This window comes from Amia ocellicauda, chromosome 9 (genome assembly GCF_036373705.1).
Source record: "Amia ocellicauda isolate fAmiCal2 chromosome 9, fAmiCal2.hap1, whole genome shotgun sequence".
NCBI lineage: Eukaryota > Metazoa > Chordata > Actinopteri > Amiiformes > Amiidae > Amia > Amia ocellicauda.
Genome location: NC_089858.1, coordinates 6052003 through 6076583, shown reverse-complemented (window position 1 = coordinate 6076583; position 24581 = coordinate 6052003). Strand labels below are relative to the sequence as shown.

The 24581-nt window shown below is 37.8% G+C and overlaps 1 protein-coding gene across 1 annotated transcript in view; it reads left to right on the top strand.

Annotated features, from left to right (window-relative positions):
- Window positions 1-24581, top strand: part of LOC136758465 (regulator of G-protein signaling 3) — a 217529-nt gene that overhangs the window by 70952 nt on the left and 121996 nt on the right. Inside the window, exons 11-17 of the mRNA XM_066712845.1 lie at window positions 9462-9543; window positions 9692-9797; window positions 11159-11501; window positions 13493-13532; window positions 15135-15361; window positions 16562-16645; window positions 22884-22995. Of these exons, the coding sequence (XP_066568942.1) occupies window positions 9462-9543; window positions 9692-9797; window positions 11159-11501; window positions 13493-13532; window positions 15135-15361; window positions 16562-16645; window positions 22884-22995 (994 nt within the window). The remainder of the gene's footprint in view (window positions 1-9461; window positions 9544-9691; window positions 9798-11158; window positions 11502-13492; window positions 13533-15134; window positions 15362-16561; window positions 16646-22883; window positions 22996-24581) is intronic.

Here is a 24581-nt window from a genome sequence, read left to right as displayed (position 1 = left end):
TACACGAGAGACAAAGATGGGAAATAGGAAAAGCAAACACAGGGCTAAAATAGGAAATCGGGCTGCTGTGTGTTTATGATTTATCTGTGTTTGATTCCGTTTTGCTGTATTCTTCAAGACTGGATTTTCATACTTATTTGTTTTATCGCACAATGTTTAGCTGGGCAAACAGACCGACGCAATTATTCCTACCCTTCCTTCCTTACAAGAAGTTATCAGTGACTGGTAACTTTTGTGAGATTGTGAGTGGGGGGGCAATAAGCTGTCAAAATAATAGTGGATATATTATTCTTGGAGTTGTCTTACAAGGCTTGAAAGCTAAGGTTTAAAGGTCATCACATTGAGAGCAATACTGCTGCTTGTCATCCTGCTCAAGTTTACCAGAGTTCAGTCCAAGATTCTTGCTTTCAAATATAAATGTTGCTGCCACCAGTTTTTGGCTTTTCTTTCTCTTTGCTTTTTAATGTACACTTAATCTTTCTTTAGCAGTATTTCTTATAAGTTTGAATGTAAGCCTTGATCTATCTTAACTATTAATACATATTTTCAATTTCCCTATTTTATTTAGTTTTTTTAAATTCATTTAGTCCAAATAATGTAATGAGGGTCATACACAAGAAACATTTGCCCTCATAAAGAGGTTTTAGTTTTGTTTATCATCATAAAACTTAACAAAGTTCATGAATGTCTCCTTAATGTTGAGTGTGCAAGAGTGAGCCCAGACCGAGAGTTTAAATTTGTTCTTAGATTTTTGTGGCGTAAAGAATTTGATTTTTCCTGTTTCAGAAAAGGTTTGTGAATCGACATCCTGATAGTTTAAACATAATGTCATGTTAAATCATAATTTGGTGAACAGTGATTGATGAAGCATAAGTATCTGGCTTTGTTTTACATGCATTATAGCTTCCTCTGGTATGTGTTTATTGACAGGAATATTTCCATAAGGGGTGAACTTGTATTCAAATGTAACTACGACTGCAATAAAAAACTGCATGGGAAATTATATATTAGAGAAGTCAGAGTAGAGATTGCAATTAGGTTGCAGTGAAGGATATTTTAAAATGCACACCTGTTTGGAGAATATTCCTGCAGACTCACTGTCAGACACAAACCGTACTTGTTTGTCTTGATCTTGGTATGGAGAGAATTGTGTTCCTTGTCTTTTGAAATAAGACAATGAAGATCCCCACTGTTCGGCTGACATGGAAAGGCAGGAATGAAAGCATAATTGGCACCCCGAGCTAGAGGTTGGTACTCTAATTTGGCTGCAAGTTTGAAATGGAATAAGACTGATAATAAGAGATTTTTTCACATTCAGAATAGCAAAACTAAGTCAAAAGGCTTCAATTAGGCTAAATACCATCAAATTGAAATTCCAATTAGTGTTTTACTTTTGACCTGAACCGAATAACATACAAGCTTGCAGGTAATATATTTTATTTTATGCTAGATGTGTGCCACAGAGACTGCTACTACTATGTAAAATGTGAAAGGATTTATTTTTTCTTCATTCAGTTATTTCCATAACAGTGGAGCCCTGCCTATTGAGGTGGAAATGTTGTGTCTTTGTTTACTTTCCTATTCAGGTCAAGTTCTTAATGTACTTCCCAGAGCTTTAACAGAAAGCCTTACTCAGACATGAGATTTGGGAATAAAAGCCTTCACTTGGTATTGAAAAGCAGTTTTACAAGGAGTTTTCCTTTAATCCTCCTTTCTGTATCTTTTGAGTGCTGTCCTGTTTTTTTTTTTTTTTTTCACCCACTTTCCTGAAACTAGGCAAAACATGTGAACACTTGTGAAACTAGAACTTCTGTGTTATTCAGTTTTTGTTGTTGTCTTTGTGACAATGTAATCAATCCCTTTTCATCTTCCTATTTAGGCAGCAAGGGAAAGTTTGTCACCTCAGCCTTTAATGTTTTCTTGTTTTTTTTACTCCCTGTTTGAATGTGAGAATATTTCAATAAGAATGTTGTTCACGCATCCAGCATACGCAACAAGAACAAAAGGCCGCATTGATGGAGAAAAGTGTCTGAGAATGCTAACGAGCGAGGGGGGGGGGCGGTTTGATATTAAAAAGGTAGTTTTTCTTCCACATCGCTTCTGGTTTTCAGGAAGCCCGCTGGCTTATCGTGTCGAGGCATACAGCACAGCCAGGGGTTTGGGAGGTGAAAGGTTGTTTCCTGCCATTCTTTTCTGGTGCTGGGTTCCCATGAGCAGTCATGCCAATTTCACTGTGCCGTACTCTAGGCAGCTGAACTGAAGCCGTGAATGGGCTCTACACTTCTAATGCAAGACACTTTCTATTCAACTGGAACCATGAACACGATTCATGGGCTCTGCAAACTCTGCATAGAGCGCAGGCTACCACAGGTCTGATCTGGTTCTTCTCATTCGCATGGGGGCTTTTTTTGGGGTGGGGTTGGGGGTGTATATGTGATCCGTTTAGTAATAATTGTGAGTTTCGGTGCACAGTTTTGTAGGTTCAGGCTGAAATCGTAGACCACCTTTTTTTTTTCCATATTTATTCCCTTTTTTTCCACTTGATTTTACAAATGAGTGTGTTGGTATCATTTAAGGGAAAAAAAAAATTCATAAGAGATTCGGCGGCACTTAATTATACATTCTGCAGTGTACGTGTGTTTTGTGATGAAAGATACAGCCTCAATGGGTGAGGTTTTTTTAATTTTATTTGCAGAATCATTCAGGCTTGCAACTGGGATTTTAGATAGGATGCGGTTACTCAAAATTCTTTAACAGAGCAGAAGAGATGAATCTGCTTTGTAATTTCTATTCAATACGCCTTGGAATTTGCAGCTGTTTAAAGGTAACTAGTTTCGTTTCAACGCTGTTGCAGAGAAGGTTCTTAGGGAGAGTACATAGTTACAAATCAGTGATACTGTAAGAAGGCAGACAGTTTTAAGTAATTGTAATTAATTGTATTAATTGTACATGTATTTGACTAGTAGTGTATATACAGTAAATAGTAAACCACTAATAGCAATCATTATGCATGTATTGAATACACAAGAGGAAAGCTTTCATACTGTACAGAATAAAATCAAAACCAATGTCGACCTGCATTTTTGTTTGAATCTGCCATTACAGAATTATTAGACTACCATTATATTTCATACTTCTTTCTTATGGTGACTTGTTAGATCTAAATGTTAAATAAATAAATAAAATGGAGATGCAAAAGTACAAAGTGGATTCCAGTATTAGGTGAGGAAATGCACTGTACCGCTCACTTTTTGACAATGCCAAGTTGGACTTCAGTTGTAAGGAAAGCCAAATTAAAAGTGTAAAATGCTATCTAAAGACCAAATCAAAATTGCTGCTGTAGAAACTGCAGTTCTTAGCAGTAAAACAATGCTTCAGATGAGGCATGCTTCTGTCGCAGTGCAGGTTAGAGTCCCAACCCCACTAATGGTGGCTGGTGACAGATGAAGTTCACCACATTGCTCTTCCCATGGGACAGAGTTCATCTTCCTGCCCGTGTGTCGCTCTGACCCTCACCGAGAAGCTCCTGCTGTAACGCATGGTCCTCCCGCTGCGTTCAGCAGCTCCACGGTATCCACTGACTAAGCACTCTCGAGTCCCGAACACTCCACATGTGCATTGGAGCAGAGGGCGAAAAAGTGATTTAGGATGTATTCCTGGGAGGGAGTTGGAGTGGACAAAACAGGGCAGGCTATATTTTTTTAACCATGAACCTGTCAAGTACATATTGTAGAATGAAAAATAAACTTTTTAGAGGCGGACACCTAGAGAACATAAATAAGTTTACAGTGTTTGTGATACATACCCAATGGGGAAAAAAGCCTGCTTAGCACAGCAGACAAGCAGAGGGTGAAGTTTAATAAACATTGATTCATCTATTTTTTTCCTGTTGATGTGATGCAGAAGGCAAGGTGGTCTAGTGCTCACAGATAAGAGCTTGTTACAAGATTTGTTCAGGACCCAGCCATGCCACGGACTCACTGCCTGTTATGCCACACAAGTTACTTAAGTCCTATCGTAATTGTCTTTGCAGCAGGCTTGATTGATAAGTAGTGCTTCCCCTAGTCTCTAAAGAATACACACTCAGACTCCAAAGCATTGGAGGACCTGTAACTGGAAGGTCAGATACATTTCTAGGCTTCACCCTGAGCAATGCCCTTGAAGGCCTGATCTATCCAAACACTCACTGTTTTTGCAATTAAAAAAAAAGAGAAACCTTTAATACCCGATGATGTATTTAAATACAAATTCAATTTTCATAATTCAGTAAGGCAATAATAGAACTGACATTGCAGATGTACAGACAGAAATGATAAAATAAATGACACAATGTGTTTACTGTAGACCAACTAAAAAGCTAGGATGCTGAGTAAAGGGTATGTGCAGGTTTATGAAAAGCACATGCCATTATTTGATGACTGATCTAATTTGGGATTGTTTCAGTAAGACCGAATAAGGTCATGTCTACATTTCTGCTGGCTAGACTTGCAAGGCGGTGACATGGAGACAATATGGTTTAGGAATAGATTCTTCTTTTAAAAAATCCTTTCCCAGCTTGGTTATTGTAACATTTCGAACGGTAAATGTTACCGTTCCCAACAAAACTAATAGTAGTCTACTGGGTTTTGAAATAATAGAAGAACTGATTTTGTCAAATCCATTCTGTGCAAGTCTGCTACAGCCTGATAAATTTGCAGACTTAAAGTACTGAGACAACAGTTAAAGGTTGTTCCATGTAGCAAAGCGGAAACTTGCACAGGATGAATGTAGGCAATGTTTTGATAAACAGGAGACAGAAGAACTTTCACTCTAATTACAGGAACACACAGTACTGTAAATCTAAATAATGTTTTACATATCCCCAGCTAGATGCAATAAGTTGCCAAAACTTACAGGGCAAGAACAAAATGCACAAAATACCATAACCTGGCATTATTGTATGCTGTAGAATGTAATGTTTCATATTATGTCTTAAATGCTACCACTTCTTATAACTACGCTTTAGGGTTTCACACAATTGCAGATGCTCTGTGACATTTAAGTTAAGGACATTTCTGTCTTCACTTTTAAATTTTAAATCTCCCTGTCACTTATTGTAGCATCTATCTAGTCGAGCTGGTACATTGTTGATGACAGGCATAGAGAAAGATGGGAAACTGGCAAATTAGAAACTCTTTCATTCCAAATTATTAAGGCTTTTGCTTCTCCACCTGCAATTAACTGAAGGTTTGTCTGGGGATTATGTATGATGTATTCTATTTGAACTGTTGAATTAATTCTGACATCTGCGGTTGAGTAGTTGGGAATAATAAAACAAAAAAAAAACATTTGTATTACTCTACAATTCAGTTTGAAAGTTTTTTTTTATGATACTGATAAATGAGGAATCCTGTTTGTACTGGCATACAGTAGATTGCATGCGTATTCACTCATTCACATTTTGTTATGTTACAATCTGTGCTTGATTTGTGTTTCTCTCCTCGCATTCACAGCACCTTGGAGGCGCAAAATATTTGTTTTAATTGTGAAACAAATTAAATAACTGAAATGTGTTAGTTGCAGAAGTATTCACCCTCGAGTCAGTACTGGATAGAACCATCTTTGGCAGCAATCACAGCTGTGAGTCTTTTGGGGTCAGTCTCTAGTCTTGTCCATTCTTCATGGTAAAATTGCTCAAGCTCTCAAGTTGGCTGGACAGTGTTGGTTAACAGTTTTTAAGTCTGCCACAGTGTTACGACCCCACACTTTTGCAATCTGTGTGGTGTCATTGTTTTTTCGTTTGTGCTCTGTCTCTCTCTCAGGTCTGGGTTCCTCACTAGTCACTCATCATTGGTCCGGTTGTTTTTGCCATACAATCAGAGGAGGCTCCATAACTACTTCACCCCTCCCGTTTTCACAATTGGATTGAGGTCTGGGCTTTGACTGGGCCATTCTAGGACACTCAGCTTCTTGTTTTTAAACCACTCCAGTGTAGCCTTGACTTGCTTAAAGGTGCACCTCCGCCCAGTCCAAGGTCTCTTGCACACTGAAAAAGGTTTTCCTCTAGGATTCTCCTATATCTGGCTCCATCCATCCTGACAAGTTTCACAGCCCCTGCTAATGAAAAGCATCCCCATAACATGATTCTGCACCACCATGCTTTACCGTGGGGATTGTGTTCTCAGGGAGATGAGCAGTGTTGGCTTTGCACCACACAGTGTTTTGCATTTAGACCAGAAAGTATACATTGTCTCATCCAACCATACAACCTTTGCTGTGTCTTCTACATGCTTTATAGCAAAATTCAAATGGGATTTGATGTAACGGATTTTCAGCAATGGTTTTCTCCATGCCACTCTTCCATATAGCCCAGCTTTATGCAGCCCCCAGGTAATAGTTGACACATGCACAGTTTCTCCCATCCTGGCTGTGGAACTCTGTAGCATCTTCAGAGTTACCATTGGTCTCTTGGAGACTTCTCTGACCACAGACGACCTTGCTCGGTTTGGTTGTTCAGTTTTGGTGGACAGCCTTCTCTAGGCAGAGTTGTGGATGTGCTATATTCTTTCAGTTGTTTATTTTATTTTTTATTATGGATTGAACTGTGCTCCGGGGGATGTTCAAAGTTTGCAATATTTTATTATAACCAAACCCTGACTATGGCTTTTCCAGAACTTTCTCTTGGACTTGTTTTGAAAATATCTTGGTCTTCATGGTGTGCTTGTTTGGATATACTCTCTGACATAATCTGGGGCCTTCCAGGTGTATTTAATATGCGATCATGTGACACTTTAATTGGACACAGTTCTCTATTCAATAAGGGTGCACCACAGCTGCACAAGGGGAAACATACTTATTCAATAGATATTTCAGTTTTATATTTGTAGTTAATCCAACATGATCAGTGACCGACAATCCCAGTTAAATCCATTTTAGTTCCAGATTGTAATTCTACAAAATGTCCCAAAGGGGTTGAATACTTATACAATCCACTGTAACCCAGCCTTATTTCAAATGTAATCTGATTACTTAATAGTGAAGTGATGTGAAGTGAACATTTATTGAGATTTTTCGTTTCCTTGACTCTCAGTTGCCTCTATACATTTGCTTAGTTGCTGTGCAGTTTGTATCCACAATCTTGAAATTAGTTTTTGATCCCATGGTCAATATTAAAAGAATTCAGGAAGTATTAATCACTTGTACAAGTAATTAATAATTAAGCTTAGTCTCTTGTATTGCTAAACTCTAGCTATTGCAACACTGAGAGTACATTCTTTGTCTGCTCTACGGTTTCATTGTTATAATAACTAATTAAAGATCCCTGCTGTTTTAAATGGTCAACATAGTGACAGTTCATGCCGAGTGCGCAGAGCGTGGTTTGGCAATGATTCAGCTGTCAGCAGGTAGAAGTTTAAAGATCAAATTGACTCAGCAGTAAAACATGTCTGGCAGCAGTTGATTTCACGCACCTATTTTGTCAACTGGTATATTCTTCAAAACTTCTGAAGGTTAACACAATAGGCTTTAGTCATTGTTTTATAACCAATTACAAATTCAAAAATACATGGATGTTATTGTTTTTCTTTCATTCAATGTATTTCAGTGCACACAATAAGCTTCTCTTAATTAAATATGGTCTTTTCATATTTGCCATTTGAGATTTACACTAATGTTTCATCAGGATTGGGTTTTTTTTTTTTTTAATTTAAAATGAATACTTAGTCCAATGGAGAAAATGGCTAATGGTACACAATGGAAAAACAAATCTATAATTTGCCAATAGAGTACAATCTGTCCATAGAAAGCTTAAAATAAACTGTGGGGTTGTCACGTCTGGTAAGTTGTGGTCCAGGATGTTTTATTATGCAACAACAATCTGTTAAAATAAGAATATCTGTTATAGTTAACTTAATTAGCCTACCTAAATCATGTTCTGACTTTTTTTTGGATGAATTACACAAGCTTGTGTTGATTTCAATTTGTTGAGTGCTCTGTGGCAACTCTGGGAAAGGTGTTACGCCAAATAAAGACTGATTGATTAGCATTCTATTGCAGAATTGAGGTCAATTAGTAAAAATCTGACCCAAAATAACCATTTTATATCTTCACATGTATCTTTAATTAAACCTGAAACATGCATCTGCTCTCTTCCCATAATTATTTAACTGTTCTGTGGGACCAGTTTATGCAGTTTGGTCTATGATGTAGGTTACTAAATTGAAATGCAGAAAGACTTCCTTCATTCACCTGGAAAAAAAGTTCAGAAATGGGGGAATGGTTTTACCCAGATCTTCAACCAATCTTTAACCGCACTTAAGACTTGAATATTTTTCAAGTTTAAACAGTTTGAAAGAGTTGTTCGATTTAGTAATTCGAGAGATTAGCCATGAAAAGCTGAGTGGTGGAAATCTGTATACATGCCTATATTAATGCACCTTGAGCCTTCTGTGCAATAAATATCGATCCACTAAATCACATTTTCATTCCCCTTTACTTGTATCCAGCTGCCTGGATGTATAGATCTGTCTGTCTAATAATAGTATTATCATCATCAGCCTGTATCGATCCGCTATATGCATGAAGGCCTCCTCAAGATGTTTCCATCTTCTGTAGCATCTCTCTTCCATGTCACACCTTTTAATCTTTTTATTTGTTTAAGTTTTGTTTAATCTTCCCATATTTTATGTGGTCTTCATTGTAGTCATTTTTAATTTCTTGGGATCCATTCCATAGCATCCTCTGTCCATCATTGATCTGTTCTTCTTGCAATGTGTCCAGCCCATTGCCATTTGAACATTTTCACTCTTTCAATGATGTCACACATTCTTGTTTTTGGATCTATTTGGATTTATTTTTCTCTCTTTTTATTTATTGACCAGCGATATAGATATATAATAGAGAGCGCTGTAGCTTTTTTCTTGATTTTAATATTCATTACTAACACCACCCCAAGGTGCTGGCTCGTATGGTGTTGAAGTCATTGAGGACTCTCAGCTTTTGAGATCATTTTCACTTGCTCATGTCTGGTTAAATGTAACAAAACCTTGTTGAAAAGAGTAAATCCTCTCTTTAATTCAGCCGCTGAAGGTATCAGGTTGGACAAGAAACATTGTCTATTCTTAGTTGGATTGTTCCTAAGGAGTGGTGTTAGGGGCAGGGCAGTGTACTGGCTGCTCAATGGCGTTTAAGATCAACAACCTAAAAATAACTGCCACCTGTCCCAAACATAAGCAGAAAACACTGTGTTGAAAACTCGATTGGTGTTTCCATCGAATACGGTTTGGATGCAGTCAAAACTCTTAAGGGCAGCATCACCCAGCGAGTCGAGTTTCGGTGATGTTTAATGGCAACGTTTGAACAGCTTGTGCAGATTAGCGGGAGGGATTGTATGCGTTCTTGTAATTCTGTCTGGGTGCTCAGGATTGACGGGCAGCTAAACCTGCTGCATCCAGTCCAGTGAAGTGTGTGGGTGTGTTCTGCAGGTTACGATCCTTCGAGGGAAAGACGGCTACGGCTTCACCATCTGCTCCGACTCTCCTGTCCGTGTCCAGGCCGTCGATCCAGGCAAGACCCCCTTTGTGTGTGTGTGTGTGTGTGTGTGTGTGTGTGTGTGTGTGTGTGTGTGTGTGTGAAAATCAAGGCGACACCTCCGAGTGGATTGTTTAAACTCTGTGTTTCTGTATTGTTCTCTGTGTGTCTTGTGTCACTCCAGGTGGTCCAGCAGACCAGGCAGGGTTGCAGCAGTTGGACACCGTGCTGCAGCTCAATGGCCAGCCAGTGGAGCAGTGGAAATGTGTGGATCTTGCTCATGCAATCAGGTAGCGCATCATTCATCAAATAGCATTTGTGTATAGTGGTTCAATAGGCCTTAGAATCTGTCAATAGGTGGACAGTAGGTATAAAACTTATGTTCCCTCTGCTGGGGATCTTATCGGACACCAACTATAAAGCTGTGTGTACTGTGTGTCAAAAACAAAAAATACTTCTTAAATGTTAAGTACTTTTGCTTAACCTGCTGCCCTCGCAGGAGATATTTAAGTTGACACCTTTTAGCTGTGGATGTTGCTGGAAATGTTTCTGTGGTAATCAGAATAATTTAATTTACTTCAAAGCATATAACACAGATGGTAACTTTCTTTTACTTCATGCATTTTTTAATATGGTTCTTTGGATGAATACCAGGATGTGCAACAGCAGTGTCAACTGCTGAAAGTAGAAGCAATCTATGTTAACACATCAATTGTCAATCACACATTTCTTGACATTTGCATTTTTAAATTACTCGCAGTCATTTTCTTTTACCAAAAAAACCCCAAAAACTTTGATTTTGATTTTGTAGCTGACAGTCTGTCTACACTGAATCTATGGAAAGTGAACAGTCTCCCTGTTTGACGATAGAGCTGTATAAAGCAGGCATTAGTTTAGAGTGTTTTATAAATGTCTTCATGTGACAGCTTGATCACACAGAAGTGTCACATGCACAAAGAGGAGGAAAGTACCCACGGGGATTGTTTATTTACCGCTCATTCTAATTTGGTTTCATTACTTAAAAGGGAAAGAGATCAAATGAAATTGCTGTCATTGGGTTTTGTGCAAATGCTCATATAGAAAGAGTTCACATCTGATTTGAGGAATCACTGCAGAGCCTTTTGGAGTCTATGCTCCAGTTAATATTGTTAAGGTGCCTGTGCATGTACACAAATTGAGTGAGGCAAGTAAGTCGAAAGCAAAAAACAAAGTCATGCTTTGATAATTCTTCTATGTAAAGCCACTGCCCTTAAGACCGTTAAAATGTATGTGGCTCTCACCCCCGTGGCACAAGGCACATATGCATAAATCTGCCTTTAATTTGACAGCCAATCAGTCATTCTGTTTGTGAGATCTTTCTCTTTCTATCGCAATATTTCTATCTCTACCTGTATAGAGAGCTTTCAGAGGTTACTTGCATATGTTTTAATCAATTTGCTTCATTGGGATAGGGCTGTATAGGATGAAAAGGGACATAGTTGCTTTACATTCTGTAAATGATGCTTCAGCTATTCTTGTGTTGAAAAAATAATAATAATAAGCCCTAGCACAGTTTCTTCCGCATAGCACTGAAGTTCTCAGTAATAACCAACCCCCTCGCCAGGCTGTTAGTGTAAGCAGATGACATGTTACAGTCTTCTGTTTCCCCCAGAAACTGCCACAGCGAGATCACGGTGGTGGTGTGGAGGACAGTTCCTGTGATCAAGCCTGGATTTGAAGGCCTGATCCACAGACCCTCCTATAAGCCTGGCTGCAATCCCCCATCGCCACCCAGCAAGAGAGAGAAGAATCCGCCCGGCCTGCAGTTCCCTGCCGAGGGCAGACAGAACCGCCACATCCTCGTGAACGGATCCGAGGGTGGCCTGAACAACCCCTGGGAACGACGGGAGGAGGGCGAGAACAAGACCAAGACCCACACACTGAAGGGCACCAGAGTCGCATCCTCTGGGGACAAGAACTACATTATCCTGGCACCCATCAACCCTGGCAGCCAGGTACCACTTACTGTTTGTGTAACAGTCCGTAGAGAGCAATTAGTGTAATTAATGCAGAATTTTTTAATATATATATATATATATATATATATATATATATATATAAGCAATAGATATTAGGTAGATATTATCGCAGTTTGTATACCTGAATATTTGAAGTGTACCTGAGGGTACGTTATAATCTCTTAATTTCAATAACATTTAGTCCATATTCTCTTCTATACTAATTAGATTTAATGCGTCCCTGTGGGAGAGCATTGTGGTGGTGGTGGGGGACGGATGATGACAAGTTATCTGCAGTGCAGCATTATGCTACACCAGCACACATTTCAGTTTTCTTTTCCGAACCTCACTGGCTTCTCTGAGTCGCCGATTGTGGCTAAGGATGTGTAGAACTGTCTTGTGCTCTTCTAGTTATAAATCCTGTCTCAGGTGGATTTGCCTTGTTGTCCCAAATCCATGCCAGTCAAACTGTCTTCTAGCAAGGCTGAACAGTGCACTATTAATTGCCCACTCCCAACTGCGCTAACATTGGGTAAGGGAAAGCACTACATTTTTTTTTTTTTTTTTTACTTAAATGCTAAACAAAATAACTTTGAAACTAAAAGGCAACTTCAAAAGTCCTGAATAAGCTTTACAGTTTTTTCATTTTATTTTTATTTGATTTATTTTACATCTATATCAAGGCACTCCTATGTGCTTAAACTGCTAATTTACTGAATTTCACAAAAAACATTAGCCCCGGTCCCTTGAAATGTGTGTTGGCTGTGTGCAGTCAGTGCTCGTCGGGTGTTTAGCTCACAGGTTCCTTGCCGTGTATCAGTGACCTCATTCACTGTGAGGACTGCCTAAAGGCTTCGCTAATTAAAAGGAACATTGAGGGGGTGGATTGGGGCTGTCTGTCCCCTCCTCTTATACAGTATCTTTGATTCTGTCACAAGTGTTCCAGTCCGTCACTTTCAATACTTTTCTACATCCCTGGGGAAACAACTTAGCGTGTCTTTTTATATTCTTGAAAGCACCAAATTAGTGCTACAGCTCTTCTGCTGCCAACCCCTTTTAACAACACCTCTGAGGGCGTACCTCGTTTGAGGGTGTCAGGCTTTTCTCACCTCTGTACTTCATCCGCTCTCTGTGCGTCCCAGAGCAGTGAAGATGGCAGCAAATGCAAACAACCACTAGACCTGTTGCCTGAATTATATTCAAATTGTAGTTAATCTCCAAAGATAGAATGGTGAAGTGCCACATGTTTTAATGTGTTATTTTCAAGTAAAAACTAAATTGCAGTCCACTGATGTCTTGTTAGAGAACATAAAAGTTCTAGATTACGACCAGGATAAAGCATGCATATTTTTTAAGAATTACGCACTATTTTTGCAGCTCTGTTTTTGCTCAGGTATCTCAGCTGACATTCCTGAAGCGTGTTGAGGCCCCCTGCTGAGTGTAAACAGAGCCTGCTGTCAACCTCACTGCAGACAAAACAACGGCCGCAGTACTGTTTTCATAGGCCTGGGAAAATACACTCCACCCGCATTATCTCGGCCTGCTTAAAATACAAATATAAAGCTCTGTAGAAAAATTTTGATCAGGCTGCCTAAGTCCTCTGGAGACACAGCTGTACTTGGTCATTTTCTTAAAAGCACTAACCAGTTTACATACCATTATCCCAATTATTATTATTATTATTATTATTTTTGTCATTTAGCTGACGCTCTTATCCAGGGCGACTTACATTTGTACCCATTTATACAGCTGGGTATTTTACTGGAGCAATCTAAGTGAAGTACCTTGTTCAAGGGTACAACAGCACTGCCCCACCCGTGATTTGAACCCGTATTTGCTGTAATTGCTGTATACATGCATTTGTGCATGCAGAAGTTGTTTTAAACGTGTAACCAGTATGCATCGTTAGTATGGACGCATTTCCTGTTTTCTGTACATACCCTGAGTTTTATGTCGCTGTTAATTCTCTATATATGCATACATTTCAGATCCTCCGGCCTGTGTATCAGGATAATCACGGTACCCTTGGTAAGCCTCCTTTTCATGGAGTTTTTTTTTTTTTATCAGTGTTATGTAAATTGATAATCCTTGATATTAACCTCTATCTTAGAATGCAGAATGATTACTAAGGAAGTCACATTTTAACATTAAAACCTAAATGATCGAAAGCAATTTGGTCATTTGGATGGAGCTTTCTGAAATAGTGATTTATTCCGTCGAAATGAAAACATTAATACTTCCATTAGTTAATGGCTTGTGTTAGGATAATCATGAATCCCTTTACTATTGGAATTTTTTCAGATACCTTGCATTTTCAGATTGTGCATCTCTAGCTTCTAATCAAACATAATTAGAAAAATAATTGATGAATCGATCTGAGACAGCCGCACAGAAAACCCGTCCACATTGAATCACCTCTTTCTCAGCTCAATTCTCAGATCTAGACCGACTTCTGTCCCTTACCATAAAGCTTGATCTGGGTAAATTAATTCTCCACATCTAATTTTTCACTGTCACTTTCTCATTTATGAAACTGTTTTGTGGCATATAAATTAAACTGTTTAAACGGTTACCAGAATCAAAATGTTTTTTTATTTCTTCAATGATGACATCTAATGTGGATTTTAAAAGGCAACAGTAGGTGGTAGTATGACTCTTGGTTGTTGATTGTTTGCAATGTATGGGTCTGTTTATATATATATATATATATATATCTATATATAATTATTACATTAAATCCATCATCCCCTTTGCACAGCTATTTGGGGCTGGATTGTATTCCTTCAGAATGAACCTGAGATAAGGGGCACGGGGAACAATTGTTATTAGTATTATTATTGTAGAAGTGGTAGTATTACTATATTCAATTTGGTAAACACAATAACGTAACTGTGTTTTTAGCCTTATTCTTTAATAAGATTGCCTGATTTTATATTATGAATTGTTCGTTATCTTGAGGATAATTAATTATTGAACTCAGTGTGTTGTTGCCAGAAATATGTGCAAGAACAGCTATTAAAAAGTGGATTTTATTTCTGGAAGTCTGGAGTCTGCCATAAGTTCATTAATTATTCTCATACTAAGGAAAGTCCCCTCACATTGGAAATGTTTTCAGTCCTTTTCTACTGTAACCTTCAGGACAGGTAGATGGTACTAGGCCAGATACTTAAAATGCAGCAGACTGATCAATCAAATAAAAATGTACATGCATTTCATAGTCTTGACGTGAGATGCAGCATAAAGAAAGTCAAATATGGTACTGTTATATGTCTATCATTCAATTACATCCTAAGCAGTGGCCTATATTAACATCAATCAGACTCCCTGCAACAGAAATAGGAGCAAATGCTTCCCTAGCAGACTGTAGAAAAGGCTGAGAGCTCTGGCAGTCTGATATTTTAGGAAATTGAGATTGGATCCAGTTTTAAGGCTTGATATTCTGAGTCTTATGAACTGAAAGGAGATATGAGTAGACTATCAGTGTAGTGTAAGTGTACAATATGAATACATAAACGTGGATTTAATGGCTTTAATATATGTGGTTCATTACATATGCACTAAACAGTGTTCCTTCAGGCCATTTTATATTAAGCTTATTCATAGTGTTATGTGTCAATTTATTTGTAACAGGAAAAGTCTACAGAGGTCGTCCACCAAGTGGATTACAAAGAAGGTCGACCTTTCTTGGATCAAGTACAAATGTGCCCAAAGTGCCACCCCACTCCACCCCTCAACAGAACTGCAACTACGCCAACTATCAGAACTGCACTATCGTGAGGTCCCACCTGCCTCACGGGAACTATGGGACCTACGTCAAACTGGCACCAAAAATCCTCATCTTCCCAATTTTTGTACAGGTATGATTATGCATTGTTTTTTTCCTGGGAGTGTTTGGAATCGAGATGCTCATCTCTCCTCTCTATGGCAGGATGGTCTTAGGAAGGTGTCTGTTCTACATTATTCTGGATGTGCAGCTTTACCCTGTTCTGTTGAAATGCAAATATTCTCCTCAGCATTCACTGTGCCCATGATGAACAACTCATGACCTGCTCTTTGGGTAGCGATGAATTCCAGTACATTTATTTGTTAAACTGTATTTTGTGGAGGTAATTGTCCTTCACCAAAAAAAAAAAACCATTTCCACTTTATAATAGTGTCTTAGAATACCAGAACAATTTACTTTTATATATATATTAAAAAAAAAAAAAAAAAAAAAACACATTCACATATTTCTAGAATATGTATACCTGGGTTAAGGATTTACATTTATTTTTGTTTTGATTTTGACTCATGTCTGTTTTAGACATTTAAAAGCAAAACTTTTTTTTTTCAGTAATTTTCATTTCATTTTCATATATATTTTGCAAGCGGGTATTTTAAGTGTTTTTGTGGTTTTAGTGTTTATTTGTGTATATTATATATTAACTGCTGAAATTATTCCAAAATTAAGACTGCATCTATTTCACAGTAACCTGCACTTGTATTGTTAGTTCAGATACCTTGTGAGTATCAGCCCTCAGCAGCTCATAGGAGCACAGTTGTGCATTTCAAAAGGTTTATGGTTTCTTTGACAGTTCCGGTTTGTTGCTGTGTGTTTTTTTTTTAATTGTATCAGCCACCCACACAGGGCTGTGGACAGGGATCCTGGCTACATTTGTGTTCTTTCAGTGGTCGTACATCCTGTTGATTTGCAATGCAAATCTCACCCCAGTGTTATATTAAAAAAATAATAATAATACAAAAAAAGGTGTTACTTGTACACATTAGCTGAAGTCCAGAACAGGAAGTGGCTTGTGCTAAAGAGCACATGTTGCATCTACATTTATAGAAGTTGACTTCTATAAAGTTGACAGTAGGGCTTTCTGATTCTGTCATCTTAAGCACACTGCTTGACAGGGTCACAACGTTTAGTTTCCTTCACTCTCTGAAATACTTTGCATTTAGTATGGAGTCTGAAGTTAAAATGCCACTGGTATGTAGATGTACAATTCGGCTCATGCTAACATTGCTTGAATGCTGAGTTTGAATTGAGTTCTGTTTGTTTGTGTTTCTTACAGCCTTTGGATCTGTGTAATCCAGCAAGGTCGCTTGTAGTGTCCGAAGAGATGATTTTGCATGAAAGCAAGCATCTATCGATTAAGGTAAGAACTGAAGGGAAAATGAATCCTTAGTGGAAAGTCTTGCAAATGTAGAGTTGACCAATTAAAGGAGTGTTATCTGATCCTGGTAGCTACAGTACCCTGCACTTTTTAGTTCCTGTAAAAAGATGTGCTGTATATGTAAACAAGTTACTAACCTATCTTAAACAACTTGTCAAGGTGCAGACAGCTGATAAGAAAATGCGAAAATTTGAAATTTACAAATTATGTGAAGTGCAGGAACTATGCATACTATGCGAGTCATAGTTTATTCATGTAGTAGTCAACTCAATGTCTGTTTTTCGATGTATTTTTATTTAAAAATTGTTCATATGCATTTGGTTAATTCTGTAGTCCTGTGAAGTGTTGCAATATTGAATGTATCCATATAGAGAGATTCATGTCATGTCGGCTGTACAAAGAAAGGCAAGATGAGTGAAGTGAAACTTCTATTAAAATCAATCCAGCACAACCAAGAGAGCCCTTCCAATGTTTGTTGGTCAAGAATCATTTTTGGGGTATATTGTTTTTTTTATTTTTTATTTTAGTTATTGGTTTTTGCGGTTTGGAAATGAACTGACAAGGCTTAATGAAGCATTGTATGAATGCTCAGTCACTAAATGCCACTCACGAGGTTTGGTTTGGGTTGACATAACAAAAATAGATATGAGTAAAACACGTATCTGAGAGCTGCATATTATCTCCATCCAGGTTAACAAATCATACTTTAAACTTTAAATTGATGGAAAAGGGTTAACAGAGAGGTAATGTGACTGTACCTTTCAGCATGCCTGGAATTATTAATTCAACGATCAAAGTAAAGATGGGATTTAAGGCTTTCAGTCCACAAGATGACATAATGTTACCCTCATTCACTTTTAGTTTGTCTTGCATTGTGGAGCTGTAGCGATGCTCTTGACTTTGCAGTTTTGAGTTTGTACTACCTCTCTCACTGTGCTTGGTGACATGACTATGCTCCTGCCATTCTCACAACTGTGAGAGCATGATTTAATATAGTCGGGTTTTGACACGTTTCAGTTTAATGCAGACCCTATCTTTGTTCTTTAATGGCCAAACACAGGTCTCATTTCAGAGGGTAAGAAATTCTAGAGTTTATCCTTTGTTCAGTCTGCATTAGATGAGAAAAGCATGAGAAAAATGTAACTATGGGGGAAACGTGAGCGTGCAATGAAGGCTGATGTAGTTGATATGTTTGGCATGGCAGGAGCTTGTTTGTTCAGCAGTGTTTTGAGAAACGGCAAGGTCTGCCTGTTACAGGGCCATTGAGCTGTTTGCCATTGTGATAATATTGTGTAAAGGAAGTATGTGCAGAGGAGAGGAAAAATAGAAGGCCTGTTTGTGCGCGAAAGGTTGTTACAATTGGGACTTCTGCAGTTTCCTGGCATGCCAGCCACTTGCAATTATTTATTCAGCTTATGCACGTTAATAGAGTGCCTGTATTTGGTTGAATTAAGGTTGAGCTCTGATCAAGGGTTTTAAATACAATTTCGGGAACTATTCTGCAGGTGTTTTCTTACTCGCATAACACTCCTGTGCTAGCGATTTCCACATTAATATTACACACATTATTGCCGTAATCCCAAAAAATGACATGAATCCATACTGTAGAATTTTCTTCCTTTCGCATAGTGTAAAACGTGGGCTTGCAAAATATGATCACAGATGTGTGTAACAGGGAATCTTTTTTCAAGCTGTCTACATAAATATTTGATGTTTGTTTTCACAGCGTTGTAAGTGTGGTGAAAAGAGGGGTGTGCTGTAACACAATTAGAGAGAAGTGTAGGTGGAGTGCGATTTAACTCACTCGTGGTGGCCGATGCAAAATACTGTTAAACGGAAATGTTCAACACAAGCTGGTGTGCTCCTTACATACAATAACAATACAAATAAAAGACTATTGTTTGTAATACATATCTTGTGATATCTTGTAAGCTGGTAGTGCATTTAAACAAAGTGAGTTTCTAGTTATTGTAATCTACTGCTTTATCACATTCACATCGCAGCACATTCACCACAGCTTTGGGTGTGGTTTTGTTTTTTCTTCATATAGTTTTAAAATTAAACCATGTGTTAAAATAAATCCCAGATATACAATGTGTCCAGCAAGGATATGTAAACAAGGTGTAAAAATACATAGTGCCATTGAGAAAAGAAGCAACATACATCTGAATGCACAATGCTCAATATTATTGCATTTGCATGATTGCAGTGGCTCCAATGTATTTCTACCCCTGATGTGCAAATAAGCAGTCATGATGGTATATTCACAGTTGAAGTACATGTACAATATACAATGTACATGGCATAAATGTGGTAAAGAAAGGCATAGTGCTCAAAAACTGAGTATACAGATAATACACAAAGGGTTTATTTTGAGCAATCTGATATTCGTATACACATTGTTATTGTATGTATGGGCTGTTTAAGTGCAGCCCTGATGCAGATATGTGGTTAGGCTGCAATCATTACTATCATCACTGTCTGCTCAAAGATATATTTACACTTTTCTGAGGGCAGCCCTTCAAGGTCATTTAAGTAAAGGGATATGCACAGTGCAACATATCACAATACCACAAATAAATCAAGTGAAAGAAATGTTATGCCTAGATAGAAAGGCCTGTGTATTGTGTACATTTTGTAAAACTAAAATACATGTTTTTTCAAAACAAATTCTATTGTTTTGTAACTTTAATTGTAAAATAAGTGCTTTAAATCTTTATTTTCAATTAGACAGAGGTCCATGCTGGGTTCACGATCAAATTGCATAGGCATAGTCAGTGTCAGTGTCAAATTTGTTGCAAACGAGAGCGGGGGGAGTGGCAAGAACAAGGGTGCTTGTGTTTTTGTTTTGTTCAGTTTGTTTTTTAATTTCTTTCAATGTTTACTAATTTGTTTTGCCAACCAATTGAATATGGAAACTCTGGGTCCATGTATATTCAAAAAGTGGCCAACGTCATTTCAGCAATTATGAGGCTGTCATAACACTAAACACATCTGTGAATGTTAGAACAGTATACCTAGTAGTAGCTCATAAAGTAATTAAATTCGGCATATTTTTATTTCTGATGCGTTGGACTCACATTGGTGTTTATATGTTAAGGACTCTCATCCGGAAAGATAAATGCTCTCCTTCTCAGTGTCAGCACTCATCCCTACATAGATAGACACTTGCAGTTACCCTACAGCTAATACAACACATCACATTACAGCAAACTTTCCCTTCCCACCCAAACAATACAAAGACTGCAAGCGATTTTAAAAAACAGATCGAGTGGCAGAGTTGACCTGTGTTGTGACATCACCTTGCGTTCACGTCATGCAGGATTTACGGTAGAAACCACTTGGTCGGTGCAACAACTTGACAGTGTTCAGGCAGTGACATCGAATGAACCCGTTCTTATCCCGGGCGTCCGGACTACTGATTTCTCTGCCCCTGGTACAGTACTAATTTAATCTAATAATTTAATAATTTAACTTGTACATTATATTTATAGAAATCATAATGTATAGATACAAATCTTGGGATAATGGGACCCACCTCCGGGGACGGTCATCTCCCCCTGCTGGAGCCCGAGTCCAAGATCTTTTAACCATTTTTATGAAAAAGTTTGGTTTTAAAAAATGAATTTTAACTGTTTTTAAAGATTTGGTTGATTTTAAAAAGCACTAGTTGTTTGGGTATTTGGTTGGTTTTGTTCTGTTTTTTTCTTTTGTCAAATACATTGGCCGTTTGGATTTTAATTTTAAATGCATCGGACTGTTTTGGTTTGTTTTTTATTTTATCGTTTTATTTGTTTTTTGGTTTGTCCGGTGCATTTTCAGTTATTTTCAATGTATTTGACCCTTTTCTTGGTTTGCAGTTTTGCTTTAATCACAAGTTTGTTTTATTGTTTTATGCACTTGTTTGAGTTTGTTTTCTGTTTACGTTAATCACTTAAGATTTTAAAATTAAGTGATTTTAAGAATTGATTTTAATTTTTTTTTAATCATAAGTATTAAAATTGATTTTGATTGTTTTTATTATTGATTGTAAAATACTTAACCCAATAAAACAGTATAGATACAAATCTAAAGCAAAATGTGTTGTGCTGGGACTCACAATTCACAATACAATTCACAATTTTAACTGAGAAACTAACAAGAGAAAACTGGGTGTTACTGACCTCACTGCTCTTAAAAGCGTGTGCATTACACTGCGCTTTAGTTCGTAGCCCTCCGTGTTCCCTTCAGGGTGTTCTTTGCACTATATGAAATACTAATGCAGACATCTTTCACTGAAAATAACCCTCCCCTCTTCTACAGTAGAGGAAATGATAATGGCATGGTGAGAACAGCAGTTACGTCCCTTAAAGATCTTATGACTACCTTATAGAAATAAACACACATATCCTGCATCTGTCTGCATCATTCTGTGAAGTTTCAAGCATTTATAAACATCCCACACAACCACATTTTTAGCAGTGCGACTTCTGCTTTTGCCTGCCTTGTCCATTTGTTTGTGCTAGAGCAGAAGTGATTATGATTAAAGTTAATCTGGTGTCTGTCAGTAGCAATGCTTTTGTCTAGTACTATAGTTGGGCACGTTGTTTATAAAGCATTTGAAAATTACTCTCCTGAAGAAGAATGTGTGGTCAAAGCAGCAGAGATCTAGGAATAAACAAAAATGCTGAGTTGTCTGTAACTTTATTTTCCAATTTAAGTGGCCATCAAATATTTATAAAGATGCATTTGAATTATGGCATTGTCTTTCTACTACTAATATTAAATAAGCTAGTATTCCGTGTGAGTAATTAAGCACAGCTGAAATGTAATGATGTAATGTATTTTTTTTTTATGATTCAAGCAAGATTTGCATTGAAAAACTTCATGCTTCCAGGTAGCCCTGCTAAAAATAGAAATTCAAAGTTGATTTTTTTGAATAATATTAATCTAATTTGTCAAAGTGTTTTAATTCAGCCTGACATGTATATATTGCGATGTTGCAAACCCTAATGTATATGCTTATTAGTGTGATCTGCATAAACTCATTTCAAAATAGGTTGTTGCTGTACATGCAGTTATTGGAAATTCAGACCATGGTTAATCACATCACACTACACTACACTACAGTATGTAACAACCTGGAACATTAATAGGTCCTAAAACCTTTTTTCAGGTACCTTTAGTACATGTACATTATAGACCAGTTGATTAAAAGGTACATCCATATATATATATATATATATATATATTTTTTTTTTTTTTTTTTTTTTTTTTTCTTTAAAAAGGGAAGATAACATCAAAGGAGGTCTTGCATAAATGATACGATGCAGTTTTGTGGAAAAGTAGCAGATTCTCAGTTAAGCTGTCCAGGGACACTGCAACCATTGTAACGGCCCAGATGCTAATCCAGAAACCCAGGAAGGAAGCTTGTGGGAAGCCACTGTGTGCCCAGCCCTGTCTTCTGAAAACTCACACGCTTAGCTTCCTTCTCGAAAGATTTAAGATTCCCAGACTGAATGGGCTGTGCAATGTTCTTACTTGGATAATTTCATGCAATTCTGCCAACGCACTGTCAGTGTTTTGTTTGCCGTGTATATGAAGGCAGCCTAGCACTGCGCATACTAAAATCATGACCTGAAACCCTGTGAAAGAGCAGCCAGGCAGAACAATTATATGCAAGTTTTCTCTACTGATACAAAATAAATAAACCAAAAATTCAGAGAATATAAAAGAGGAATATATTTACATCTGTGACATCTTATTATTTTCACACCCTGTACTGATTACTTTTTTTTTGTTTTACATCATGGAGCAGCACGTCACAAAATCAACATCTCATGGTGTTTTCTTTGAAAGCTATAGACCACTTAACATTGCAGCTACAACAGTATTGTGTCGATTAATCAGCACTGTGAGAAGAAATGAGGGGAACAGATTCACCTGACGGTAAACCTTTCGGCCGGTTTTAAACGAGTGAATCAATACAAACACTTGCAGCTGCAGAACAGTCAAATGATTGTAATTCCCTTTCTTTTCTTTTAAAAGATTTCACAGTTCATTAGTCAAATCAATTGGGTCTATTTGACATCACCAGGAACAACACCCTCAATGCACCTGGGTTGGAAACTTGGTAACTTCACATCCTATAGGGGCCGATCAGCTTTAGAGTCTCATTTCTCAGTACAGGTTTCTCATTTCTCGACACATGTTTGTGACCCTGTGCATGTATTACTTGCAGGTGACGGTGTTTATCTACACGGACCTGATGCTGCTGACGAGAGAAGATGAGCCGGGCCGGTGCAACGTGCTCCAGAACCCACTCTTCCTCCATCACCTCCGGCTGCAGGAAGGTGAGTCGACTTGCCTCCTCACACACCACCATCCCATCAGACTCCGTGGGTTTTGGGATCCGGATTTGTACAATGCAACAAACCTGGTCTGATCACTGTGTCATTGTATTGTTTCTCAGTTAGACGAGTGATCTTTATTTGCTTGAGTTTGTGAGCTCATTATTAATGATAGAAATAGTTCCCCTAATAGTGATAGTATCAGTCTGGCTTGAAAGATAATGCTATCATCAGGTTTTGGTTAGAACATTTCAGCTTCTTCATCAGCATCAGCGATTCTTTCAGTTCAGATTCTCTAAAGATGACAATTCTGATTGTTGGTGCATATTTTACACCCTTATTATAATTTTATTTTACTTCCACGTAGACCCAGGAAACTGGCTGGATATGCACGTCATTACTCAGCCAGTTGCATGCTCGAGGCATCGTAATTTCTCCCTTGCTTCCTCTAAAATAGCTCTTGCGATTCCCCTTTGGTGCCTCTACTTTGTCATGTTGTGGTGAAAATGACATTTAGCACTCTATCTGTTTATTCATCACCTAGATAGCCGCCACAGAATGCCAGGTGATCAATCAAAGTTTCTAAATAATATATATATTTAGTTGCTTGATGCATTCTGCTGTATATAGTATATATGGACATTTATTGCAACATAGTGAATTTAGTCATTTTAGTTTCAGGAAATATATTGCCTGACTGTTTAAATAGATATTAAATTGCTGAAGGATTCTTCCACCTTTCAGAGCGGCTGATCTAAACAAAACCATTCATTTATTTGGTTTCATCTTCATCTATGCTCATGTCTCAGCCTTTTTTCCATTAGTGCAAAACACAAGGTGCCACTTTTAAAATGCTCAGTGCCCTGATTTAGAACCAACATCTGTTTCTGTGCTCCAATTTCCAATCTTTCCCCTGATTTAACTGCACTGAGACATAATAAACATACAGTAGCAGAAGGATGCAGAACTAGTTTAGCGCTCTTTTTGTGGTAAGCATTCAAGGCTTAAATAGTCAATTATCTACAGGAAAGCAAACAAAGTGACAGTACTTCAGTGTCTGAAGGTTGCCTCTGAATTGGGATTGAGCTCTTCTGTATTCCTCATGCTGTCAATCGTGTGCCTTTGTCACACTTCTTTATCGAGTAAAAGATTGAGCGCTGGCATCAACCCTTCGTCTGCCTGTTATTGCTCTGATTAAAGCTTGGTGCCTGTCCGTATTGTGCAATTATGAAGCAGTATTTCACAGTATTGTAACCCTAACTAGTGCAATAGCTCACATTCCACAGATTTTACATTCAAAGTACACCAGCATCCACATTTTGTCTTGGCTTAATTCAAGGAATACACAGACACATTGCTTAAGTTATAAATATGATGTGGCATAAATAATCCTCTCTTCTGACAAACTAATTCTCTGCTTAAGCAGAGCATGGAGTAGTTAGCAACAATAATGTTCAGAAGTACACTACAGTTGGTACATGTATTGTTTCATGGCTGGCTGATTCTTGCTTTTGCTCTGCATTAAATATATTTACAAAAACATCTGATGTTTTACACAATCTACAAAGAGCCATTACCCTTACATTTCA